Genomic DNA, 26389 nt, shown 5'->3' with positions numbered 1-26389 from the left:
CCATAACTAACTTTTGTTCGTGTGGAAGGTTCATCATGGACATGAACAAACTGGAATCTGTCCGATAAATAGGATTGGAACCATTTTAACGCTGTTCCTCTGATACCAGTCACATGCTCCAGTCTCTGTAATAAGATGTTGTGGTCAATGGTGTCGAATGCAGCACTAAGGTCTAGGAGGACAAGTATAGAAACAAGTCCATTATCTGAAGCTAAGAGAAGATCGTTGGTAACTTTTAACAGTGCTGTTTCTGTACTATGATGTGCTCTAAATCCTGATTGAAAATCTTCAAATAGTTCATTCCTGTGTAAGTGGTCTGATAGCTGCTTAGCAACAGCTTTTTCTAGGATTTTAGAAATAAATGGTAAGTTGGATATTGGTCTATAATTAGCCAAGACTCCTGGATCAAGACTAGGCTTTTTGAGTAAAGGTTTGATTACTGCAGTCTTAAAGGCCTGTGGTACGTAGCCTGATACTAGAGATAAGTTATTTAATAATTCACATTTGACAGTTCTGTTTTTCTGTTCAATAAGAGGAGTGGTCTTAATTTTTATTAAGTTTTTATGAATAACTCCTCTTCTGTTAACTTCTGATTTATTTGATTTATATGTTCGAGGAGCAGACACAGTCTCTATGTGGTTTGAGGGGGGCGGCGGCTCTAAGGAAACTGCAGAGAGACGTTTTAGACTGAGTCTCTGCGTCCAGGTCCCCACCCTGGATTGTCAGGCTTTAGGTCGGCTAATAAACTCGGCCAAATTCCTAGAGATGAGAGCTGCACCATTCAAAGTGGGATGGATGCCGTCTCTCGCTACCAGACCGGGTTTTCTCCAGAAAGTGGCCCAATTGTCTATGAAGCCCACATCGTTTGCTGGACACCACCTAGACAGCCAGCGACGGAACGACGACATGCGGCTAAACATGTCATCGCTGGTCAGATTGGGGAGGGGTCCAGAGAAAACTACGGAGTCCGACATTAATTTAGCAAAGTTACACACCGACTCAACATTAATTTTAGTGACCTCCGATTGGCGTAATCGGGTGTCATTGCTGCCGACGTGAATAATAATTTTCCCATATTTACGATTAGCCTTAGCCAGCAGCTTCAGATTTGACTCGATGTCGCCCGCTCTGGCCCCAGGAAACATTTGACTATGGTCGCTGGTGTCTATTTTCACGTTCCTGACTATGGAATCGCCAATTATCAGAGTCGGTTTCTCAGCGGGTGTGTCGCTGAGCGGGGAAAATCTATTAGAAACTTGAACAGGCAGGTGATGAGCCGTGGGCTTCTGCTTAGGAGTATGTTTCCGTCGGATCGTCACCCAGGCTAATTCTCCGGGCTGCTCTGGAGCTGCCCTTGGACCGCTAACAAACCCTGAGCTCGGTGGCTCCACACCAGCTAACGGGGCAAGGCTAGCTGGCTTTGGTTCGAAGGTGCGGAGCCGTGCTTCCAAATCAGTGATCCTCGCCTCCAAGGCTAACAGAACCTTACACTTATTACAGGTATCATTATCGCTAAAGGAAGCAGAGGAATAACTAAACATGTGGCACACCGAGCAAGAAAGAGAGAGAGAGGGAGAGGCCATGTTAGCTAAGCTAACTAGGTAGCTAAGCTAACCGGAAGGCTAACGAGCGCTAAGTCAGGAAATAGCAATAAATACCGGTCAAAATAGAAAGGTACTTGACTAGTACCGGAATGTAGCAGTTAATGAATTGTTTAGAGTTTAGTTAGTTTTTAGGTGTGTTAAACTATAGCTAGTCTGTTGCTAGTCTGTAGATGAACTATACAACACGACACGCTTGCAAGACAAAAGTGATTCGCTTACCCGGAGAGTAACACCAACAGGGGGCGTCAACAATAGCAATGGGATCATGGTGCGTGGGTGCAGTTAGAAGTTTCAGCTCATCATTTACACAGGTGGTTTATCTGGTATGATAGACAGCTGTTTAAACATCTTACACAAACATGGTATTGTCTTCAAATCATGTTACACAATGGCAACAATTGTACTTTTGACCTCATGACCCCAACAGTAATTGTTACAGAAGATTGGACACCTACCGAACGACAGGATGAGTATTCCTGATCCTGTTCCCGAGTTGGAGGACACCACAGAGGAGGACCGTCTGATTTCCAGAACACTTCAGCTCCTGTCACGCACAATCCAGAACACTTGGTGCTATAAAGATATCTTTGATGTCTGTACGACGATGACCTGGATTTTCTCAGACCCACCCGGTTACATGACTAAGGAGGGAAACGACCTGATCCTTTGCCGTCTGACCTCTGTCAGGTTGGTCCTGGAGCAGTGCCTGGGTCTGTTCACTCCAATCAACGAAGCCTGGGAAATCTGCAACTCCATGGCCCTGTTCCACTGTTCCAGCGGCCGGCCTCCCAATCATCTACCCTCCGGTCCGACTCGCAGATCCTCCCTCCACTGCCGTCTTCTCCACAGCCGTCTTCTCCACGGCCGTTCTCTCCACAGCTATCCTCTCCACAGCTGTCTTCTCCACAGTGACAGGGTCACCGCCGTCCGAGGAGACAACATAAACCGTCTCCGGTTCCTCAGTCTCCAGTTCCTCAGTCTCATACAGCCTTCAGTGCCTCGCCTTTCCCTCGGCCCAGCTTCAGGTCCGAATTTGCCCCTAATGGTTTTAACGGGGAGAACCCCAATGACCCTGATGAAGAGGAAGACAGGGAATCCCGTAATGACGAAGACGACTTCATCTATAACCATCATCAGAATCCTTATTGCAGGACCCGTCTGGCTATACGGCCCGGTGGGTTACCATGGAGGAGTCTGCCTTCACAGTCTCCCTCGCCTCCACCGCAGTCTACCTCGCCTCCACCGCAGTCTCCCTCGCTTCCACTGCCCAAATCTACAGAGTCCCCAGCGTCTCCAGAGCCCAAGTCTCCCGGTCCTCAGTACGCCGACGACAGCGTCCCCACTGAGGCCCCAGCCAAGTCTCCCAAGTCTCCTAAGTCTCCCCCTCCGTACGCTGACGAAGACGTCCCTGCAGAGGTCTCCGTCCAGTTTCCAGTGCCGCCTCAGCTGCCAGAGCCGCAGCCACTTCCAGAGTTTCCGCTGCACAGGCCACCAGAGAACCCCGGGTCGCCAGATTGGCCGGCGCCATCTCAGCCGCCGCCGGAGCCTCCCGAGCCGCAGCAACAGCTGCCTCCAGAGTTTCCTGACTCGCAGAAGGACACTGTCCCCAGAGCCGCCGCCGCCACAGTCTCCACAGTAATGGTCCAGGACCTTGGACTGCCATGACTCCTGGATTGGCCTGCAGGAGTGGACCGTGGAGAGGGGGGTACTGTCACGGATCGGCCAGGCTCTCCCCTCAGACAATCACAGCAATCCACTGCACCTGCGCCCGCATCACGATCACCTGCACCTCATTTCCACAGCCACACATAAAAGCACTCCCCACACTCATTTCCTGGTCCGATCTCGTAATGACGATGTGGACCTTACTCCTGCACTCATCGCAAAGATTATGGTTCCCCATTTCCAATTTCCTATGTTTTCCTTTCCTGTCAGTTTCAGTATCATTGTTTAATAAACACTTGGGTGACTTCACTAACCTCTGTGTCCGACAGTAATTGTTACACTCAATAGTATTGATTCTGAATTCGTCAATGATCAGATGATGTTGAAGGAAGCCCAGTTTGAATCAGCCTGTGTTATCACAGTCCAACCTGTTTCTAGATTCCCCTCTAGAGCTTTGTTGTATCAGCATTAACACAGTGTCATTCATTGTTTATTGTGCAGGGCTAAGGATTTACTTTGTCTGTGCAGCACCTGCATCTGCTACCATGGAAATACTTTCTGTGTCTCCATGTGCCACATCAGATTCCTCCCCCTCCTCCAACGATGCAGGCAAAGTTCTGCTTTCAAGTCTAACAACACGACTGAGAGTAGATATTATTTTATTGATGAGCTGAGCTATTGTTCAATTCTAATATCTGATCTTATCTAGCATGTTGATTCTATGGCCTATTTATTCAGTCGCTCTGTTGGACTCTGCCTGCAGACTTTAAAAAAAGGTGGAGATGCTCATGATGTCAAAAAGAAATTTAGACAGAAGTTTCTACCAAACTGCTTGGAAGGTAGTAAGTCCTGCAGCCACAGGACGACCTGCTGTAGGTCTGTCCAACAACATGATCGTGACATCAGTATCAGCTGTCTGGACTTTCTGAAGGCTTGTGTTTCAATCCTGAACCTCCCTTTGCTGTTGTCCTGGATTGGATCAATGCAGCAACACTCTGCCCATCCTGGACCCAAACAGGAAGCAGTTTGTCACTTTAATGCTTCAGTTGATTGACAACACACTCACACAGACATAATAATGAGACTAAGTCAAACTAAAGCAGTTGAGGAAAGAGAAACACATCTTTCCACATGTGGAGCAGCTCAGGCCTCTGGCTGTTCTAAATAGAGCTCAGCCTGTGTCTACAGTGGTAGTGACTGAAAACATCCTAGTTGTTCCCAGCGTTATGTTTGCAGTCCCCTGGTGCTGCTGTTGCATCAGGAATGCAGTGGTTGAAACCCTTCCAAAAAACTCCAACATGCAGTTCTCCTCCAGTTTCCTGCTGTTATTGTGCAGCTTTGAAGGGATTGATCCACTTCCAGACGTGGTGTCATTGATGCACTTTGGAAAAGGAAGTTGGTTCTTTTTCATTGAGTTAGTAAAATGATTCCAGGTCCTTTGTTCAGACTGAGGAGTCTCATTGTTTGATGACTTTATTTCTGCTGTCACATGGAAATGTTTCTGTCTTATCACTTTTTCTGTTTCTCACCACATTTCTCTTCTTCTCTCTTCTTTCTTTCCCTCAATGAACATCTCACTGGATCATCTTGATGTTGAGCTGCAAACCTTTGCAAACTGACAAACTCAGTGTTGAATGTTGATCAGATTCCAAACTTCATTATCAGCCAGTTCAGCTGTGGAGGAAAACTGATCTAAAGCCAGCTGGGAGACAGCTGGGAGTTTCCAGCTTCTGTCCAGTCAAACAATAAGAAAGTTTCTTCACTCAACATGTCTCCACCTCAACTAATCCCAGTTTGCTTCATGTCCACAGGACCAGGACTCAGGTCTCTGAGGAGCAGCGGCTGTCCAGCTGTGCTTTGTGTCAGGAGGTCCTGAAGGATCCAGTCTCTACCAGCTGTGGACACTGGTTCTGCAGACAGTGCATCACCTCATACTGGGACCAGTCTGGTTCACCAGGAGACTGTCTCTGTCCCCAGTGTGGAAAAATACCCAGAACCAGTAGGGCCCACTGATTGTTCTACATTTGAGTTGGTCCTTCACAGTCGAGATTCTGTGTCACATAAATGTCTGTTTGATTGGACCCTTTATCTTGTCTTCTAGTGGACTCTGGTCTGCAGGAGGTTTTAGATCAACATAAGACCAGTCTGAGGACGAGATGTGAACGTGTGACTGAAGGACCTGATCCAACAGGAAGTGGAACCCTCCTCAAGAGGATCTACACTGAGCTCTACATCACAGAGGGACTGAGAGAAGAGGTTAATACCCAACATGAGGTCAGGCAGCTGGAGACCACTTCCAAGAGGGAGACCCTCCATGACACTCCAATCAAGTGCCACGAGATCTTTAAAGCCTTCTCTGACCAGCAGGGACCCATCAGAGTGGTTCTGACCAACGGCGTTGCTGGTGTTGGAAAAACCTTCTCAGTGCAGAAGTTCAGTGTGGACTGGGCAGAGGGCTTAGAAAACCAAGACGTCAGTCTGCTGGTCCTGCTTTCGTTCAGGGAGCTGAACCTGATCAAAGATGAGCAGATCAGTCTTCTCAGGCTGTTCCATGTTTTCCATCCAACATTACAGAAGGTCACAGCAGAGCAGCTGGCTGTCTGTAAAGTTCTGTTCATCTTTGACGGCCTGGATGAAAGCAGACTTTCACTGGATTTCAACAACAGGAAGGTGGTGTCTGATGTCACACGGGAGGCCTCGGTCAACGAACTGCTGACAAACCTCATCCAGGGGAATCTGCTTCCCTCGGCTCTGGTCTGGATAACTTCCCGACCTGCGGCGGCCAATCGGATCCCTCCTGAGTGTGTGGACAGGCTGACAGAAGTTCGAGGCTTCACTGACGCCCAGAAGGGCGAGTACTTCAAGAGGAGGTTCAGGGATGAAGAGCTGTCCAGCAGAATCATCTCCCACATCAAGGCATCCCGGAGCCTCCACATCATGTGTCAAATCCCAGTCTTCTGCTGGATCACTGCTACAGTTCTGGAGCACATGTTGACCACAGAGCAGAGAGGAGAGCTGCCCAAGAACCTGACTGACCTGTACTCACACTTCCTGCTGGTTCAGACAAACAGGAAGAAGCACAAGTACCATGAGGGACATGACGAGTCCACGGCAGCTGACGGAGGCTGACGGGGAAGTTCTTCTGAAGCTGGGGAGGCTGGCGTTTGAACATTTGAAGGAAGGAAACATCCTGTTCTACCAAGAAGACCTGGAGCAGTGTGATCTGGATGTCCCAGAGGCCTCAGTGTACTCAGGAGTCTGTACAGAGATCTTCAAAAGAGAGAGTGTGATCTTCCAGAAATCAGTCTACTGCTTTGTTCATCTGAGTGTTCAGGAGTTTTTGGCTGCAGTCTACATGGTCCACAGTTACTCCAAATGGAGGACACAGGCAGTGAATAAGTTCTTAGAACAAACCCTAGATGACGTCCTGTTGAGAGCCATGGAGAAATCCCTGGAAAGTAAAAGTGGCCACCTGGACCTGTTTGTCCGCTTCCTGCATGGACTCTGTCTGGAGTCCAACCAGAGAGTCTTAGGAGGCCTGCTGGGTCAGACAGAGACCAGTCCAGAAACCATCCAGAGAGCCATCACCAAACTGAAGAAGATGAACAGAGATGATATCTCTCCTGACAGAAGCATCAACATCTTCCACTGTCTGATGGAGCTGAACGACCACTCAGTCCATCAGGAGATCCAAGAGTTCCTGAAGTCAGGGAACAGATCAGAGAAGAGACTCTCTGAGATCCAGTGCTCAGCTCTGGCCTACATGCTGCAGATGGCAGAGGAGGTTCTGGATGAGTTGGACCTGAAGAAGTACAACACATCAGACCAGGGACGACTGAGACTGATTCCAGCTGTGAGGAACTGCAGAAAGGCTAAGTAAGTCCAGATGTGCCCAAGTGGGAAAAAATCTATTTTTGTATATTTTCTAAAAGTATATTGAGTATACTTTTGAAATACTTGAAGTTGTGTTAAAATGAAACCAGTGACGTTGCTGGAAGCTGCACTATAAATCTGCTTTAGTACATGAAAAACCTATTTTTCATGTATTATTGGGTACTTTTGCTGCCCAAAATACTACACTACTGTTAAAATATACATGAAACATTTGAAGATGCCCTCTTACATGCACCAACAATGCCCTCTGAATGGATTCTCCAAACACTGAGTCTGAAATGCTCTTACTTTGAAAAGCCCAGTGCACTTTGAAGACGTTCTAAAAGGATTGAATATAATCTGAACTCCTACACAAAGTCCAAAACCCGTCAGTCCAACAAATATTGATTTGAACTCTAACACTATTAAATCCAGCCATTTAAGGGCTTTGGAACAAAACAAGTCATTCAAGGTAACAACAATAACAATAAACAGGAACAACAGTTTGTTTTCTATTAGTGAGGTCAAAGTATTATTTGGCTGCACCACTATGGGACTAACATGGATTTTAGTGATCTTCAGGATTCTGCATAGTTCTCCGAAGAATTCTGTCCAAACATCCAAAATACATGAAGTAAACATGTAGTATGAAAGAGTATTTTGAAGTGAAACTTTGTCCACAGGAATTAGACCACTTCCAAGAGTCCACTTTACCACAGCCAGGAACACATACATTGTGTACTTTAAATAAGTCTACTGAAATAGAGCTCAAGTTAAATGGAGGCATAGTATTATATTTGGAAGAGAATGACACAATTTGAAGTAAAAACACAAACCATGAACAGACTTTTGAAATATATCACTAAATATTCTTCAAAATCTGTTGAAAGTAAAGTGCACTTTGAAGAAATCTGCTAAATGACTAATGAAGTAATGAGATCATTTCAATATACTTTGCAAACATTGACTTTGAATCTGCTTTTTTTGTCTCAGTACCTCTTTGACTAATCTTGTACTTTGGAGACTCACCAAAAATGTACTTTTACTACGTTTCAACACAAGCACAAATACACTTGGTAAAATGTGTGAACACACTTTATCTGCTAAAAGTAGAATTGAAGTCTGAAACAATAGATTGATTTTTCACTTGGGTGATCATCACCATAATGTTCCTCTTGTTTATTGTGAGAATGACAGCAGCTGGATTTTGTCCCAGATGTTCTTGAGCTGTTCCAAATGGTGTCAGTCCAAAAGCTGCAGATGTTCCAGTTGTTTTTTTCTGTCTGTCCAGTGAATGAACACAGTTCTTCTTTTTCTTTCCAATGGTTTTTCCATGGGACACATTTTTCTTCTGTTTCTCTTCACACACTGATGTTTTTCTGCCACATGTAAACAAATGTCCAACATTGGAATAAACAGGGACAGGCCTGTTGTGGAAGTTCCAAAGGAACTGAGTTTTCTCTGCTTCCTGTCCAAGATGAAAGCAGAACAAAGATGAAGCGTGTGCAGTGTGACAGAGAGTGAGAAGAATTCTTATTTCATGTCCAACCCACTGAGAGAAGATCAGCTGAACCACTGATGTGAAGACACAACAGGACATGTCCCTGTTTGACATCAAGTGATTCAACTCAATATATTGTCTCTGTCATAATAACAGCTTTTCTAATATATGTGTCCTCACAGACTTTCTAACTGTGGACTCTCAAAGACTCACTGTGAAGTCGTGGCCTCAGCCCTGAAGTCCAAGCCCTCCCTCCTGACAGAACTGATCCTGAACTGGAACAACCTGCAGGATCCAGGAGTGCAGCAGCTGTGTGGTGGACTGCAGAGTCCACACTGTAGACTGGAGACTCTGAGGTCAGTTGACTGACTGTTACTATTGTAGATCTTAGATGTTGAATCCACAACTAAAGCTCCTGTGAATGTTGGTTGTTCCATTCAGTGTTTTCATTGTTCTTCTATTCTCAGCAGACTAAGAATGATTCCTTCAGTTTCACTTCATTTCACTGAGCTGTCTTCAATAATGTGTGTTCACTCATATTGAATAGTCATATTAATAATGATGTGTTTCTTTCTATAGAAGCTTTGAAGAACAGAGTGTCCCAAAAATGTCATCTGTCAGGAAGTTGTTCTGAATCCTTTGTGTTTCTAAACAAACTGTGGAAACAGTCCAAAGCTGAAACTGTTTCAACTGAAACTGTCCTGTGTTTGTCCAAGTTTGGATCCCAACAATATGTCAGTATTGGACCAGACTAATATCTGACATCCTCCTGAGAGCCAGAAGGAAAAAAGTTGGAATATTTCCATTTTGGAATAGAAGTGAAGACTTTGGGACATGAGAAACAAAGTCCTCTTTCTTTTTGGGGAAGAACACGTCCCTGCAGTGGACATTGGGTCTTGCTTTGTCCCAAAAACCACACAATAACCATCAGTTTGCTGATGATAATGTTGGATTTTCTCTGCATTTCTATCAGATTTTTCTCACTTGATGAAACTCAGATAAAACATATGACACAGTCAGTTGTCAACAATCTATGAATGGGATTCCAAAGCTTCTTTTTAGTGGCCAATGACACAGTGGGGATCAGTCCCAACACAAGGACATGATCTGGTCTGTGCATTGGGACTGGGCCATTAGAAAGCAGTTGTCAGCCTGTTGTCATTGCCAAGGCTTCAAATCCTGATGCTGTGTGAAGAAGCTTTGAGTAGTTTTTGTTCCTGAACTGAAGCCAGCAGCTTTTGGTCCTGACACTGTCCACCCAGTTTGTTCCCTGATCCAAATCTCATTGTGAAGAACAAATCCACAGTGTCTCTATAAAGTTGATCCCATAGAAATGAAAGCACATGTGGAGCACAGAGACACACAGATGAAATCATGTGTCCAGGTGGTTGAGCTGTGTTTAGTGTCTGAGCTGCTGCTGCTGCTGCTGCTTTACCTCTGTGCTGTGCTGAGGCTCCAGCCAATAAAGCCAGAGAAGAAGATGCAGAGAGGGAAGAGACAGGAGACAGGAGAGCCTGGGGGAGCTTCCTTGGCTCAGATAGAATAAGGAGGAACAATTCAATGCATTGTTTTGCTGCACTTTGGAACTGGGTCAACAAACTTTAAGCAGGAAACTTTAAAGCTGCACAGTGACAGTATGAGCCATCAACTAGATTGATTCTGCTGTTGGCTGGAAAGCAGCTTCTCTTCCCATGTGCTGACAATAATATCATGATATAGTCAGACTATTATTACTATTATTCTGACTGTTCTCATATTATTCTTCTCATTATTATCATTCTACATTTCCCTTCAGGGATTAATCAAGTTGATCTCATCTCATTATTCTAATGAAAAGAAGAAGAATTGTCATCATCATCATCACCATCCTCATTGTCATCAACATCAGTGTCACATTGGATCTCCTTCTTTGCTTCTTTATTCAGGTTGAGGAGGTGCAGGTTGTCAGTGACCAGCTGTGGTTATCTGGTCTCAGCTCTGAAGTCCAACCCCTCCCATCTGAGACACCTGGACCTGAGCTGGAACAAGAACCTTCAGGATCCAGGAGTGCAGCAGCTGTGTGGTGGACTGCACAGTCCAGACTGTAGACTGGAGACTCTGAGGTCAGTTCACTGACTGTTTGTTACTATTGTAGAGGAAACAGGTCCTGGACTAGATTACTGGCCCCTTTTCGATGTTGCCATTGGATTTGGAGCAGGTGGTTCACCTTGGACTCACCTGTTGGGAGTCCCAGTTAGTGCAGCCTAATAATCCCTCATTCAGTCAGTTGAAATGGACAAAGTCCTGTGAGGACCCTCTGGTCCCAACATGTAAGAAACAGTAGATCAGTTGACAGACAAAGCATTACCTTGATCCATGTTGATATTGGACCTTGATCTGTTGTCCAGTGGCCTCGGGCTCCACAGAACCCGACTCTATGGAAACTTCAGTGCCAAAGAGGAACAGTGTGTCAGCTGTGTGGAAATATTTTGGCTTTAAAGAAAGAAGATGCTGTGTGGCGTCAAAACCTGCCTTGCTACTGTTGCTGCCTCATGGGCCAAGACTAGCAAGGCTAAAAGGCCGAGCACCACTGTGTCAAATGAACCAATCCCACCCAACATGACCAGATGTTGGAAAGTTTAACTCCATATGAATCGAATTTAAAACATCACATGGAAATTCCTGTTTCTCACAATGACTTTGAATTAAAGTCAGAGATTTTTCATCTTTCTGCACTTTCTTCTTCATGTTAATGTGACATCAATTCACACCTCAGCTAATTTCATCATAACAGCCTGGATGGACCAGTTTCTATTGACACTTGTGTTGTATTTATAATATTGTGTTGTTCTATTCATTGTTCATGTTTGTTCAATAAGAAAACAGGAAGTTGATCTTTGGTTCTTTATTCAGGTTGAGGAGGTGCAGTTTGTCAGAGACCAGCTGTGGTTATCTGGTCTCAGCTCTGAAGTCCAACCCCTCCCATCTGAGACACCTGGACCTGAGTCTGAACAACCTGCAGGATCCAGGAGTGCAGCAGCTGTGTGGTGGACTGCAGAGTCCAGACTGTAGACTGGAGACTCTGAGGTCAGACCCCATGTTTAGGTTGTGTGCTGAGATGAATGTGATGTGAAAGTTGTGCTGACACTAAACTGCAGACATGAGGCTGATATTAGACTGATCCACACTGAGGATCTTCATGGGAAAGGCTGTTTTCCCTCTCAGAGAAATGTGGCTACACAACATGAGTTTGTATAGATGGAGCCACAGGTGGAGCTGGCAGAGTTTCAGAGCTGAAGTCACTCCGTCTTTATTGAAGCAGCAGCATGTTGGCATTCATATTTATGACAGCTCTTTGTCCCTTTTTGGATGGGACTGCTTTGAACCTGCATCCTGTTGGCTTCAGCTGTTTGGAGTTTCCACTTTCTAAACTTCTACTTTCTAAACCTTCTTCAGCTCTGAACACAGCAAAGATCCAGGATTTCCTGTAAAGCTCCAACCTTCTCAGTGAAGCTGTGAGAGGAGAACAGGGACAGGCTTCAGGATTGGACAGAAAGACAGGGAGAGAGACAACAGTCAGCCAATCAGATCAGCCAGAAGCTTGTTGGGATCATGTGTTTGAGTTGATGTGAAGACGACTGTTGCTGATGAAGTCAGTCAGTGAGTCAGGAACACAAAAACAGTCTTTTATCCAGATCAATGTCAGGCAGCTGAGGTTGAGCTTAATTACTGCATTTCAGTCCAACAAACACTGGTTCACTTTGGCCTGGTCGGTCACCATGGAATCTGGGTTGATCAATATAGTCATCTATAGCTAACTTGCACTGAAGCAGGATCAGTTTCATGTCTCACATGAGAATTTATCAGTAGCCAATCAACAAAGTGGAAAAACTCCAGTCAGTCTTCAAACAGGATCCCAGTCTGAACCAAATCCTGGTTCACCTTAAAGTCACAGTGAAGACCAGAGCAGTGGGCTGAGTCCTAGGTTCTGTCAGAGGTCATGTGGGCTCTGAATCAGCAAATCAGGTCAATTGAAGGTTTGTGATCATTTCAGTTCAGTCTGATCTAATTCTAGCAGTGAACAGTTTAATCCATAATGTGAAGGAATGAATCCAAACTACAGCCTGTGATGAACTGAGGAGAAATCTGATGGGATTGTCAGCAGGGACTGGACAGAACACACACGTTGCAGATCCATGATGTGTGGTGGTGCAGTGTATTGTCTGGAGCTAGTTGAGGGTTTGATGACTCCTTGTATGTGGACGCCTGCTGAGAGAAGGAGGAAATAAAAAGGAGGAAAAGAGAATCTGATTATTTATTTACTCACCTTCTAACTGAGGTTTGTTCCAACAGGTTTGGCTTCGATGTGAAAACAGTGACTGAATGTTCCAAAGACAAATCCTGTGAGTAACATTGAAACATTGTCTTCATCTAATTTTTAAAGTCTGATTTTACAAAGTGTTTTTGCTCATTTCATTGTCAAATCTTTCTAAATTGTGTTTTTGTCTTGGCTCAGGAAAACACCTGCACCCAAAGAACTACAGGCTGTGTTTGATTTGAGGTTCCTGCAGATCCTTCCAAGTCTCAACAGGTCTTGAAATTCCAAATCTGTGGAGAATCACTTGAATCTGGGAACTGAACACCCCGAAGAGAACAGAAATGGACAGAGTTCCAGACAGATCACCAATCACATGGTGTTCTGCACAATGAAGGACCAACCAGATGGATTCTAAGATTCTTTTCCACCACTGCAAACAAGCTGCTGTTAGACTGTTCTAATGTTGGATTCTTTAATTCAGCTCATGTCTCTGATCAGTTCTCCCTCTGTTTCCCCCTGTGGAAATATTGGAAATAGCTGAATAAATCTTCCAAAGACAACTGACTGCAAAGTTTCTATGACTTCACCTCAAACTCTTATCAAGGTGCTGTTGATCCAAATATGGAAATGTCTTGATTTTGTCTTTTTGCCTTGTTAAACCACTTTTTGTTTCCTGACATTTGAGTGTCCACATCCAGATGTGACAGTGGCCTCACTCTTTGCAGTGACGGTGCAGTGGTCGATTGCTGCCACTTTTTGGGAAAGGTGCCCCCTTACTCCGTAGGAAACCAAACTTTTTTCTCCCAGTTTTTCTAGTTCCAGCCCTGGTTATGGTTTGTTTTGTTCAGAAAGGTGTTGGGAAGCCACGGCTCCTGCTCATTGGTCCAGTCTGAGTCTGCTCACCTCATTTCTACTGAATCTGTTTGGATGTGCTGTCCATTCTCCTCGTCCCACTGCTGAACCAGGAAAACTAGCATGTTGTGTTTGTGAGGATTTTACAACAGAGCAAATGGTCAACCTAAACCAATGTGGGGGCTGAATGTTTGCTTGACCCTTTCATGGTATGTGGTTCTGTCTGTTTATTGGTTTAGTGTTTTAGGGTAGAAGGTCCCTGCTCAGTCCTGGAAACTGTGGGACATGATCCAATATGTAACCATATCCATTCCATAAGCATTCATTGGATCTTATATGATCGGTCTTTTATATTCATTATGTACATAGCCTATATTTCTATTTTTATTATTAGGACTCTGTTGCTATAATAAACGTGGTTCAGACTTTGTCGACTGGAGACTTTGATTTCACACATTGGCAGAGAAGAAAAGAGAAGAACAGTGTCTGTGGGGCTTCGATGGCTTCACCCTGGCTGGAGAATTTTCCACCACATTATTGGCGTCAGGAACAGGACGGGCTGATGGGACCTCGGCATCTGGACGACCTGCCTGTCGCTCACAGTGACCGGTGATCACCAAACAAAAGGTAAGCAGAGCCATTTTAATCTGCATGTTGCTGAGGACTGGAGACAGGTGAAAGGGTCCTAACCTGTCCTATAAAGAACCTCTAACCTATAGGAGGCCACTAACCTGTAGGACAACATAAGAACAAAGGAAACACCACGGTGCAGGATGAATAAGAATGTGAATGAAAGGTCTGTGGACGGTGCCGATAATCATTTGGCTTTGACTTTATATACAGTGGGTACACTCAGCACCCCATCTTGACAGAAAAAAACCAGAAATGTAGAAATTTTTGCAAATTTATTAAAAAAGAAAAACTGAAATATCACATGGTCATAAGTATTCAGACCCTTTGTAGTGACACTCATATTTAACTCACATGCTGTCCATTTCTTCTGATCCTCCTTGAGATGGTTCTGCTCCTTCATTGGAGTCCAGCTGTGTTTAATTAAACTGATTGGACTTGATTAGGAAAGGCACACACCTGACTATATAAGACCTTACAGCTCACAGTGCATGTCAGAGCAAATGAGAATCATGAGGTCAAAGGAACCGCCCAAGGAGCTCAGAGACAGAATTGTGGCAAGGCACAGATCTGGCCAAGGTTACAAAAGAATTTCTGCAGCACTCAAGGTTCCTAAGAGCACAGTGGCCTCCATAATCCTCAAATGGAAAAAGTTTGGGACGACCAGAACTCGTCCTAGACCTGGCCGTCCAGCCAAACTGAGCAATCGTGGGAGAAGAGCCTTGGTGAGAGAGGTAAAGAAGAACCCAAAGATCACTGTGGCTGAGCTCCAGAGATGCAGTAGGGAGATGGGAGAAAGTTCCACAAAGTCAACTATCACTGCAGCCCTCCACCAGTCGGGGCTTTATGGCAGAGTGGCCCGACGGAAGCCTCTCCTCAGTGCAAGACACATGAAAGCCTGCATAGAGTTTGCCAAAAGACACATGAAGGACTCCCAGACTATGAGAAATAAGATTCTCTGGTCTGATGAGACCAAGATTGAACTTTTTGGCGTTAATTCTAAGCGGTATGTGTGGAGAAAACCAGGCACTGCTCATCACCTGCCCAATACAATCCCTACAGTGAAACATGGTGGTGGGAGCATCATGTTGTGGGGGTGTTTTCACTCTGTGCCCGTTCTTGACTGGCCCAGCGAGAGCCCTGACCTAAACCCAATTGAGCATCTCTGGAGAGACCTGAAAATGGCTGTCCACCAACGTTGACCATCCAACCTGACAGAACTGGAGCGGATCAGCAAGGAAGAATGGCAGAGGATCCCCAAATCCAGGTGTGAAAAACTTGTTGCATCGTTCCCAAGAAGACTCATGGCTGTACTAGCTCAAAAGGGTGCTTCTACTCAATACTGAGCACAGGGTCTGAATACTTATGACCATGTGATATTTCAGTTTTTCTTTTTTAATAAATTTGCAAAAATTTCTACATTTCTGTTTTTTTTCTGTCAAGATGGGGTGCTGAGTGTACATTAATGAGAAATAAAATGAACTTTTTTGATTTTGGCAAATGGCTGCAATGACACAGAGTGAAAAATTTAAAGGGGTCTGAATACTTTCTGTACCCACTTATACCCGGGTCCTTTCATCTTTGATTTAAAGTTTTTGTAAATAAACAGACATAGATACAGGTCCTTGAAAGTACTTGGATTTATTTTGTGCAAGAAGTTTTCTGTAAAAAACTATTTCTCCAACATTTCATGGCCATATATTACAATACACACATACTAACTTGGTTGATCCACGTTAGTTATGTGTATTAAACTACTACGATGGTCCCTGAACGTTTCAGACTCACCGTGAAACAGGCAAAAATAGGCTGAAACTGCGGAAATGTGATGCCTGGGAAAAGTTTCCAGATATTTGGCTCAGCAAAGAAGATTAGAAAGAAATTCTGGCCAGAGATCCGAAGGACCATCACTTGTCCAGGTCCAGAGCCTGTTGTAAACCTGTCAAAGTGGAGGGAGAAGCAGCTGGATCTACACACAAGACGGCACTTGGGGAATCGGAAGCAGGTCGTCCATAGAAATGTTGATTGAATGTTGGCTGCCAGCTGTTTTTAGCTCTTATTGAAATGTGAGTCCTGAAGGCTGTTGAGTTGATGTGGAGACATTTGCACCAGCTCTGCAATCGACACTCCAGTCACATCACGTTCATTTATATGGCGCCTTATACAACACGTTGATTTAAAGAAGTGGTTCTCAAAGTGTGGTACGGGTCCCAGTAGTGGTACTCAGGCTCCCTCTAGTGGTACACTAGAGGAATCACTAAATTAAATATCAATTCCTGTTAAAACAACACATTGTCATTGAATCTTTGAGGATTTTTGTCTATTTAAGTACAGGACAGTTTTTATTGAACTTTTAGGTCCAAGTCATTTGAATGGAATCATTCTTTCCCTTTTTTATTCAGCTGTGTGTAAGCACAGTGCAGTTCTAATGTTCAAACTGTGGATTTCCAATGTTAAAGTGTCTGACAACAAGAAATCTTCTTCTTAGGAAGAAAACTGCCTGGTTTTTTAACTGTGCAGAGCTGTAGCTGAATAGTTAGGCCCACTACGCTACTGGATTTTAATGTTGGTCTTTATGGTGGAACTTGGTCTAAAAAGTTGGAGAACCACTGATTTAAAGCAGCTTTACAGTATTAAATCTGAAAAAAAGTGTCAGTGTCACTTTGAGTTGGAATTCCAACTTTAAGCAGCTCTCCAGTGTGGAGCTAGCTAATGAGAAAATCTGTTTATTAGTGAATGCAAAAAGAAAGAAGTTGGGATTAAATCATTTCTCCAAGAATAAAATGTCTGATCACTTCCCTTTATTTTGTTCCATGTCCAGATGTCTGACAAAAGGAGATGTGATGTCTGTCTGTCATCTCATTGTTTCTGCCAAATATAGATATTTTTTGTGTTGTAAAAAATCCTAGTAATTGTCCAATAGTAATATCATTGTTGGACATTTCCAAAAGCTGAAGTGATGACCTCATTTATTAGTTAGAATATGTGTAACTCCATATATTTCTCCAATTGTAAAAAGTGAGGAATAGAACAAAGCCTACTGATTGATTCATTGGTGAAATACAATTAGTCGATTAGTCGATTGTTGTAATAATCGTTAGATGAATGGATGATCAAAATAATGGTTTGTTGCAGCCCTGTCAGTGGGATCAGGAGGCTTACCAAGATATTGTATGTCACCCATTGGAAATCAAATATTGTGTTAGCATATGTAGGCTATAAGCTAATTGGTTTCTGTTGCATCTATAAATACATAGATATACCTGACTATTGACCCCCACAGGAAATAGTTGTATCAGCTGTTAAATGGGTCTGGATGGACTGTTTTTAAAGGTGCTATTTAAGTCCTTGTGCCCACGCTGTGTTATATTTAGGTGTCATACAACACTTGTTCTTACAATAAGTCAGTGTTATTTCTTACAATATGTCTGTTTCTTACAGCAGCCACTTTAGTCAACTTTGTGGAAAGGTTGGTGACATCAGCTCCTACACCATGTCCACCTGCAACGGCTCCACCATCGCTACATCCTCCAAACAGTCAATGATTGTTGGTTCTACTCAACCATTTAACAAGAGACACGTTGCATCTTTTCAGGCTGGGATCAGCTCGTGGCTGCAAGAAGACGTCTCTTCTTGGGTTTGTGGCTGCAGCCCCGAGCTTCACACAGACTTCTTTATTTATAGCAAACAAGGTTACACAATAGTTGCACAGAAGACCTTTAACATATACTTCGTTCGCCTTAGAAACAAGGAAACTGGCTTTTGTCCTTATAGATTCATGAAGTTCAAACAGGGGACACTTAGTGTCACAAGTTCCTTGACCCAGAGCGGGTCTGTTTCACTTCCTCAACTCATACATTCTTACAACATATGCACAACTGACATGTGTTGAGCTGTCAACATTCAAAGCAGTCAAAAGTTCAATGTCTCAACAAGATCACATGTACATTTACTTATAGCAGTGAATAAATTCTATAATAAACGATTTAGACTTTTGATCCTAACAATGATCACAGGCGTTCCCAGAGAGGACACATTAAAAGCTGAGGTCCTGTGGTGTTTGAACATGATGGAGTCTCTGCTCTTTCAAATCCAGTGAAGGGAAAGGTCAGTGAAATGATGTGACCTTTCACCTATGATGTCATTTTGAGATTCCCAGGTTCAGTGCAGCAAAGTACCAAATGCCAGAGTTTGATTGACAGTCACAGATCTGTATGCAAAGATTTGTGTTTGTATGATTTTATGTGCTTCAAAATGATTTCCCAGTCAAAGGAGGTGCTGAAATCTGACTTTGTGGTGTCTATACTTTTGAAAACACAGTCACACCCTCAACTCTACACAAGAGAGAAGAGCAGTGGAATTTCTGTGGAGGAGCTTCGGTCCTGTCAGAGCAGCACTGTCCAAAGTAAGACTGTCCATCTGTCTGCTGATGTCCTGGTCTCTGAAAACAGGACGTCTTGTTTCATCCTGTGGTTGTTCTCTCACACAGCATCGACATTTAAGATGATTAGAAACGTCACAAAAACCTTTTCTGTCCTCAGATTCTTTCTCTAGTCTCACAGTGTTTCTTGTCTTCCAGTGGACTCTGGTCTGCAGGAGGTTTTAGATTAACAGAAGACCAGTCTGAGGACGAGATGTTAACGTGTGACTGAAGGACCTGATCCAACAGGAAGTGGAATCCTCCTCAACAGGACCTACACTGAGCTCTACATCACAGAGGCACAAGTTATCAAGTTATCAGTGATCACAAATTAATATGAAATGTTCTAAATGTCAAACTCAGTTGTGTCGTCTCCTCTGTGACTGTTGTTGCAGTAATATGAATGTTACCTGACCAGTCAGTGTTTTCCACAGAAGTTACACGGTAGAGACCAGTGTCAACTCTGAGCAGAGTTAGTTCCCAGACCAGTTTAGCTCAGCACAAACTCTGACGTAGGGAGGAAACAGCTGCCAACACCTCTGTAAAAGATGCTTCTAACAAATTTACAACTGGTTGATGGAAAAAAGAAAAGGAATGTTAAACCAGGTTAAGGTTAAGGTGTTAAGGGGACACGTGTGGACGCAGGAACAGACTCCTTTAACGATGTTAGTCCGCCACGCCAGTAAAACCACAGAAGCAGAAGACGCAGTTAAAGTCAAGAAAGACAAAGTAAGTTGAAACATTAGGAAATAAAATAGTGGAACGTCCTGAAGTCCCCAGAGTTTGTTGGGTCAAACTGGTCGTTATCACTGTGACTCAGAAAGTGTCTGGTTTTAGTTTCATGGTGGGAATGTTGTCAAAAAACGCTCACTAGCCCCTGCTGGGCCGGAGCTGTATAACATGAGCTCGTCTTAGATCAGAAAAAATCCAAACTATTTCTGAGTTTCGCTGAGAAAAACAACAAGAAGGCCACTTTTATTGTTATTATTATTATTATTAGTAGTAGTAGTAGTAGTAGTATTTATTTATTTTGTTTATTATCATCATCATCATTCTTATTATTATTATTATTGATTTATTACTATCATAGCCATCTGTCTAAATGATAAAAAAAACAAACTAGTCTAATATTGTCTTTTTTTCATTTAGTTTATAAACTCTTTCATAAACTGTTTTTACTAACATAAACCCAATAAACATATTATTGTATTTAATATACCCATGGATGTGTAAATAGCCGAACATACTATTTTTTACTGCTGTATTCATTAGTAATTTGTATTTCCCAATGCTGACTTCTGCACAGTATAATCATGTAGTGATTGATTGATATGTTTTCATCAAAATAGAACCAATATTTTCCTGTGAATTTATAAATTAGACCAACTTTGGGTTACTGTGACCAAAACAGCCTAAAATCATTTTCCATGTCTATGTCTTTTGGGCTATATTTATGGCCATAACTGATGATTATTATTTGTGATGTGATCAAATCAAACAACTCATTCATGTTGTTCATATCTGTTTTTGACTCAGAGGCAAAGTCCTATGTTTGTCCACGGGTTCTTTCAAACTCCACAAGTACAAACTGGTAATAAATTGAACAATTTCTGCAGGAAATTAATTTGAAAGGTGTATGATCGACATTTAAAATCCATTAAATAAACCCAGATGAATGGACATTCACAGTTGCATCTGCAGTAGAGCTATGGGTAAGGTCACCAGTTAAACAAACATGGATGTATTTGGTGGGGCGAAATCAGAGTACTTGGGTGAAACCCACACAGGCATGAAGAAAACATACCAACTTCACACAGACAGACAGGTTTTGTTCATTTGAATTTTTATTTAGAGTTAATAATTGGATATTAAACATATTTATTGTTGGGGCAATTTAGAGAAATTAAAAGTGTTTGGACTGTGGGAGGAAACCGGAGTACCCGGAGAAAACCCACGCAGACACGGGGAGAAGATGCAAACTCCACACAGAAAGGAAGCTTGGGGTTTAAACCCAGAACCTTCTTCCTGTGAGGGGACAGTGCTATCCACTGCCCCACTGTACTGCCCTGAATTGAATTATTTTTTGAATTAATTTGTTAATGGATTTATGTTTGTGATGTTGATGTTTAGGTTTTCACAGCATATTTTGGTTTGCCAGATTGTCTCAAGTCAAATTTCCACTGTGAAGAGTCATTTTTTGTTTTTCCACTTTTGTGGTTTCCTGATCCCCAGAAAGTGGCGGATTTGTTTCCAGAATGAACTTTTCTTTTTCATATCTGCGATGATCCCTGCAGAGACTTCAGTCTTCTCTGTGACTGCAGGATCAGAGAGGGGATTAGGGAGGGACTCCTCCTGATTGCACAGGTCGTCTTTGTGCTTCACCTCAGCCTCCTCCTCCTCAGGCTTTTCCTCAGCCTCCTCAGCCTCCTCCTCCTCCTTCTCAGGCTTCTCATCAGCCTTCTCAGGCTTCTCCTCAGCCTCCTCCTCCTCCTTCTCAGGCTTCTCCTCAGCCTTCTCAGGCTTCTCCTCAGCCTCCTCCTCCTCCTTCTCAGGCTTCTCCTCAGCCTCCACTTCCTCCTCAGGCTTGTCCTCAGCCTCCTCCTCCTCAGCCTCCTCATTCTCCTCAGCATTTTTCATCTCACTAAAGAGTTTCTGGTTGAGTGATGTTTGAAGGTGGAGTTGAGTTTTCAGCTGCACCACCTTTCTCTGAAAGTGCCACACTTTCTGACTGTGGTTTTGCTGGAGGGTTTTGATCTCCTCTGCCGTCTTTAGACGAAGGGTGTCCTGCTCAGCCTTCAAGGTGTTAATCAGGTGCAGGTCCTGTGTCTGCCTGTCAGCATGGGTCTTGTGTGCCTCCTCAAGCTCCCGCTGAAGGTTGTCAGCCTGCTGCCTGGCTGTGAGAACATCAGTTTCATACCTCAGTTTGACCTCATGGTATGAAGCTCTGATCCTCTCCAGTTCTTCTTGCAGAACCTTGTTCTTCTCCTTCTCCACCTGGAGCTCAGCTTCAAACTTCTCTTGGCTGATGATATGTGCCACTTGCAGCTCCTCATAATCTTGCTGAAGCAGTTTCTTCTTCTTTCTCTTGATATTATTTCTCACTTGGCCTGCGATGTTTGAGGCGCTGAGGGCTTCTGCATTGCTGTATTTCTGCAGCCTCTTCACCTCTTTTCGTGTTTCTTTTTCCCTGTTGATGTACATTTCTTTCAGGGTCTTCTGTTTAGTCAGTTGTTTTCTTGTGTCATCCAACTCTTCGCCAAGGTGGATCCTCCAGTTTCTTTCTTCAGTCAACAAGTAATTAAGCCTCCTGATTTCCTGGTGAAGTGCATTGCACTCCATCCAGGTGACCTGATTCCTACCAGGTACCGGTCCACAGGGTCTCCTGTTTTGGAGCCTAGGGTTGTAATTGGCCATTTTGTATCTGGTAGAATCAGATGTTCTCGGACAGTGTAGGTTGTCTCTGAACAGATGCTGTCTGTAACAGTTACAGGTTGAAGTTTTCTCTTCTTCACAGTTGTGTGTCACTTGCTGAAAGGTTTGAAATGGATGACTGACAGGAAAGCTGCACTTTCATATGGAGACCTGATAATGTCATATTTTCATTCTATTTGCTTTCATTTTTTTTTTTAAATGTTTACATTCAAAACCACATTCTGTCATTTATGCAGTAAAGTTGTTTTCAGGCAATTATTATTATTATTAAATCAATTTAATAATTAATTGTATCCATCCATTTTTTATACCCGCTTATTCCTTAACCAGGATCACAGGGATCTGCTGGAGCTTATCCCAGCTCTCTTTGGGTGAAAGACCCTGGACAGGGTCACCAGTCCGTCACAGGTGTTTTTCTTCATGAAATTAACTTAAAAAAAAAAAAAAAAATTAAACAAACAAAAAACGTCCAAATTCTATACTGTCTTATATTTTATACACAATGAAACAAATGTATGTATTTCCTCCCAGACCGCAACATGTTCTGACTTGTCTGTAATTCAAAAAGCTGTGCAAACTAGCCTGCTAGCAGCCTGCTCGTTAGCTAACTGATGCTCTTCATTATTTTAGGGAAAGTGCAGCTAAAATACCAATAATTGTAGAATATTATGCGATTATACACATTCTCCTTCATTGACAAATGAAATAAAATCAATTTGATGTTTACATTAACCAGAAACAAACTTTAATATGGCTAATTAGCAAACCAGCCCTATTTCACAGTTTCCATGGTTACATTACAGATATTCGTTAATTATACAGTTAAACAAGCATAGACTTTACATAACTAAGGTATTTCTAATAGACTTAATGTAATAATTAATTCTGCTTCATGCTCCTTTTACTGCAGTAACATGAAGCAGCTACAGTCCAAACCTCTGGCACCAATTTAAAGGTTAACATGATGTTTTCGCCCAGGTCAACCCAATAATCAGTTTGTTGAATGATTAATGAATCAATAGTAAAGTCACTGTTTGGTTGGAATATTTGCCTTTTGGTTGACAGCCCCAAGAGGAGGAGAGGGGGGTAGAGAGGGAGAGAAGGAAAGAGAGCAGGATTGACAGAGACAGCAAAGACCAGGTGAGAAAGTTTACAATTAGTGAAGGCCACATGGTGATAATGCCACTTGATCACATTCATTGAAGTGGAATCTACAATAATCTGACATTTCTGAGCAGTTTATTGATGTTGGAGCTTTGCTGTGTTTCCTAGTGTGTTACAGCACCTGTAGATAGTTGTGAAACCATTGTTGGGATTGTGTGTCACACTAATCACCAATGTGAATATACATGTACATCCTGAAAACAAATATGGAACCAAGCCATGAGAAACTCTGCTCTGTTGAAGCTGGATACAACTGGCATTTATAGTCTGCTCACTGTTCAAATAGTGTTTTCCCTTCCTGTGTTTACCAGTGGGAAAGAGCATTAGAGACGTACATTAGAGGAAATGTGAAATGACAAGTGTGTATAATGTTTATGTGTTTGTGTTTTGGGTAACACTGTCATCATAATCATTACTGTTAAGCAAAGTGAGCTCCATGGTGCTAAATAGTCTTTTTCCTTTAATTTGTCACCTGTTTGAATATGATGGCATGAACTGGACTTTTTTATATGCAGTTTGTTTTTTAAAGTCTTTGGCTCATTGAAATTTTAGAGACAATATTAATAGTTTCTTATCTTACATAAGAAAATAATAGTCTACATTATTAAATATGAATGAATTCAATAAAACAAGAATTTATCTTTAGTTAATTTTTATTATCAATAGAAAAAAAGAATTAATGATATAGAGAGAGCAGCTCCAGGTAGGGATTCAAGGCTTTTTTCAGAAGAGGAGACCAGGCGTGTTAGAGACCAGGTTAGGTGAAAAAAGAAAATCAAAAAATGTTTTAAAAGTTTTCTCATCTGGACACCAGAATTACTTAAGATTATCAAGGCAATTAATGAAAAATGTATTTAAAGTCATTTTTGTATTAACAAACACACCTGATAAAAATATTTTGGAGTCATCCATGTTTTGCTGGAGTTGTGAGGATTTCAGGTGAAGCTGCTGTCAGTCTGAAGACTGATGAACGAGAGGGAAGGATTCGAGGAGGCTTTTCTCAGTAGAGGAGACCAGGTGTGTTCAGGCTCAGGATGGACTTTCCTGAGGGTTTGAGACCCAGCTAGCTGACAGAAAAGTAAATCAAAGAATGTTTTAAAATTTATGTCATCATGACACCAGAAATAGTTACTGTTTTGTCAAGTCAAGTCATGAAAGATAAATATATATATATATATATATATATATATATATCAAGTATTCTTAGTATTAAAAAGTCACACACCTCATTTAGTAGACTAGACATCCTCCTGTAGGAGAATCCAGTTCCAGGAAACATCAGTCGACTGAGGAAGGAGAGGAAGGTCTTTGTGTGGGCTTCTCACAGTGGAAGAGAATGTACCATACACTTGGACATTGGGCTAGACGGTGTTCAAGGGGCCGTGAACAGGTTCTTGCAAACTGTTAGTAGACTGAGGGGTGGGAGGCAGGACTTTGTGCAGGCTGAATTTGACTGTTGATGTCGTCCGGCAGTAAGTAGAACAATTGATCTTATTTATTGATCTGATTTATTTTCTATGTGAATCTGCCACGAAGTAACATCCAAGAAAGCCACACAAACAGTGAAATGTTCAGGTGTTATTTCATTAATACTAGAAATGTTTGACCCCAGAGGTGATATTATATTATGGACTGTGTAATGTTGTAGCTGCAGAGTATTCTTGTATTACACATGTTATTAGGTTTAGGAACTAGAGCTAAGGGAAGGTTTAGAAACTAAAACTAGTACACTAAAACTTTGTGGTTTTGTTCAGGCACTAAAACTTCAGGAGGGGCCTCCTGGGTACAGGGGGTCTCAGAAATGTTTCCTCATTTTTTGTTTGTCTGAGGATCATGATTTATTTACACGTAGCTTTTAACAGACATTTAGTCTGTTTTCCAAATAACAAAGCTAAAAAGTGCCTACAGCTGCTTGTGCCTGGACTGAACTGTTGTAAAGTGCAACAATATCCACTACCAGTCAAAAGTTTGGGTTCATTGCAATTTTTCCACCACAATTTGTTGATTCTATATTGACATTTAAGTACTGCAAGGCAGCAGATTAACCTTAAATGCCACAAAGCAAAGTGGTGTCCCAACATTTGTTGGGTACTGAAAACAAACTGTTACTACACCCTGTGAAGGCTAACCTGGACAATACAGCACAACAGGAAGCAGTAGTGTATACTGCTATTATGGTGAGGAAAAGGCAATTAACAAAGGCGGTCAGGATAATGACCCTTCCAAGCTGTGTTAGAAAATGATGGTGGAACAACAGCACAGTCTCCAGATTCTCCAGGTGAAGGGTGAATGCAAAGAAAGCTACAAGTGCAGGTCATTTGTGGGAACCTCTGCAACAGCATAAGATCTATGTTTAGCTTATGAAAGAGTCAAAAATGTTGATTGCATTTACTTAGATTCTGTGATTTTCTATTATTCCTAAAATGTTTATTTGTGTTATGGTCTCATTTACAGCACAATGAGACATTACACTAAACTACGTCCATGTTTGTAACAAAGTTTTTTGACTGGTAGTGTAAGTGTTTATCCCCACATTAGTAGCAAAGGTCTGTCTGTTATAAAACAAATAGGCCTAGATTCCTCCAGTCTAAGTAGGTTTTAAGAAACACCCACCTCCTCCCATTCTGCCATCCCTGGACATAACGAGCCCCCCCAAGTGTTCGGTTTTATTCTCACCCTGGTGTGGCTCACTTGGATTTCATTTCACTTTTAGCAGATTTGTTTACAGAACACGAGTTATCATCCATCCATCACCTACACCGCTATTCCTGTAGAGGATCACGGGAGGGCTGGAGCCAATCCCAGCATGCATTGGGTGAGAGGCGGGACAGTTTGCTGTCTTTGTCTGTCTTTGTCTGTCTTTTGTCTGTATGTTCATTTGTCTGTCCATCTGTCTTTGTTGTCAGTCTCTCTCTTTTGATTTGTCTGTCTTTCTGCCTTTGTCTCTGTCT

General features: G+C 42.7%; 2 protein-coding genes and 1 pseudogene across 2 annotated transcripts in view; 2 read left to right on the top strand and 1 right to left on the bottom strand.

Moving 5' to 3' along the window:
• The window catches only part of LOC113143886 (NACHT, LRR and PYD domains-containing protein 12-like), a 48590-nt gene extending 35090 nt beyond the window's left edge, over positions 1 to 13500 (top strand). The window contains 5 exon segments of the mRNA XM_026329490.1: positions 8826 to 8999; positions 10569 to 10745; positions 11536 to 11709; positions 12976 to 13025; positions 13139 to 13500. Coding sequence (XP_026185275.1) covers positions 8826 to 8999; positions 10569 to 10745; positions 11536 to 11709; positions 12976 to 13025; positions 13139 to 13140 — 577 coding nt within the window. The 3' untranslated portion in view covers positions 13141 to 13500.
• LOC113143885 (zinc finger protein 208-like) overlaps positions 1 to 26389 on the bottom strand; it is a 905597-nt pseudogene that overhangs the window by 646223 nt on the left and 232985 nt on the right.
• The window catches only part of LOC113143888 (NACHT, LRR and PYD domains-containing protein 5-like), a 267626-nt gene that overhangs the window by 67826 nt on the left and 173411 nt on the right, over positions 1 to 26389 (top strand). The gene's annotated exons all lie outside the window — the stretch shown is intronic.

The sequence above is a fragment of the Mastacembelus armatus genome, unplaced genomic scaffold, assembly GCF_900324485.2.
Source record: "Mastacembelus armatus unplaced genomic scaffold, fMasArm1.2, whole genome shotgun sequence".
Taxonomy (NCBI): domain Eukaryota; kingdom Metazoa; phylum Chordata; class Actinopteri; order Synbranchiformes; family Mastacembelidae; genus Mastacembelus; species Mastacembelus armatus.
Note: the sequence above shows the minus strand (reverse complement) of the source record. Positions and strands in the feature narration are given on the sequence as shown.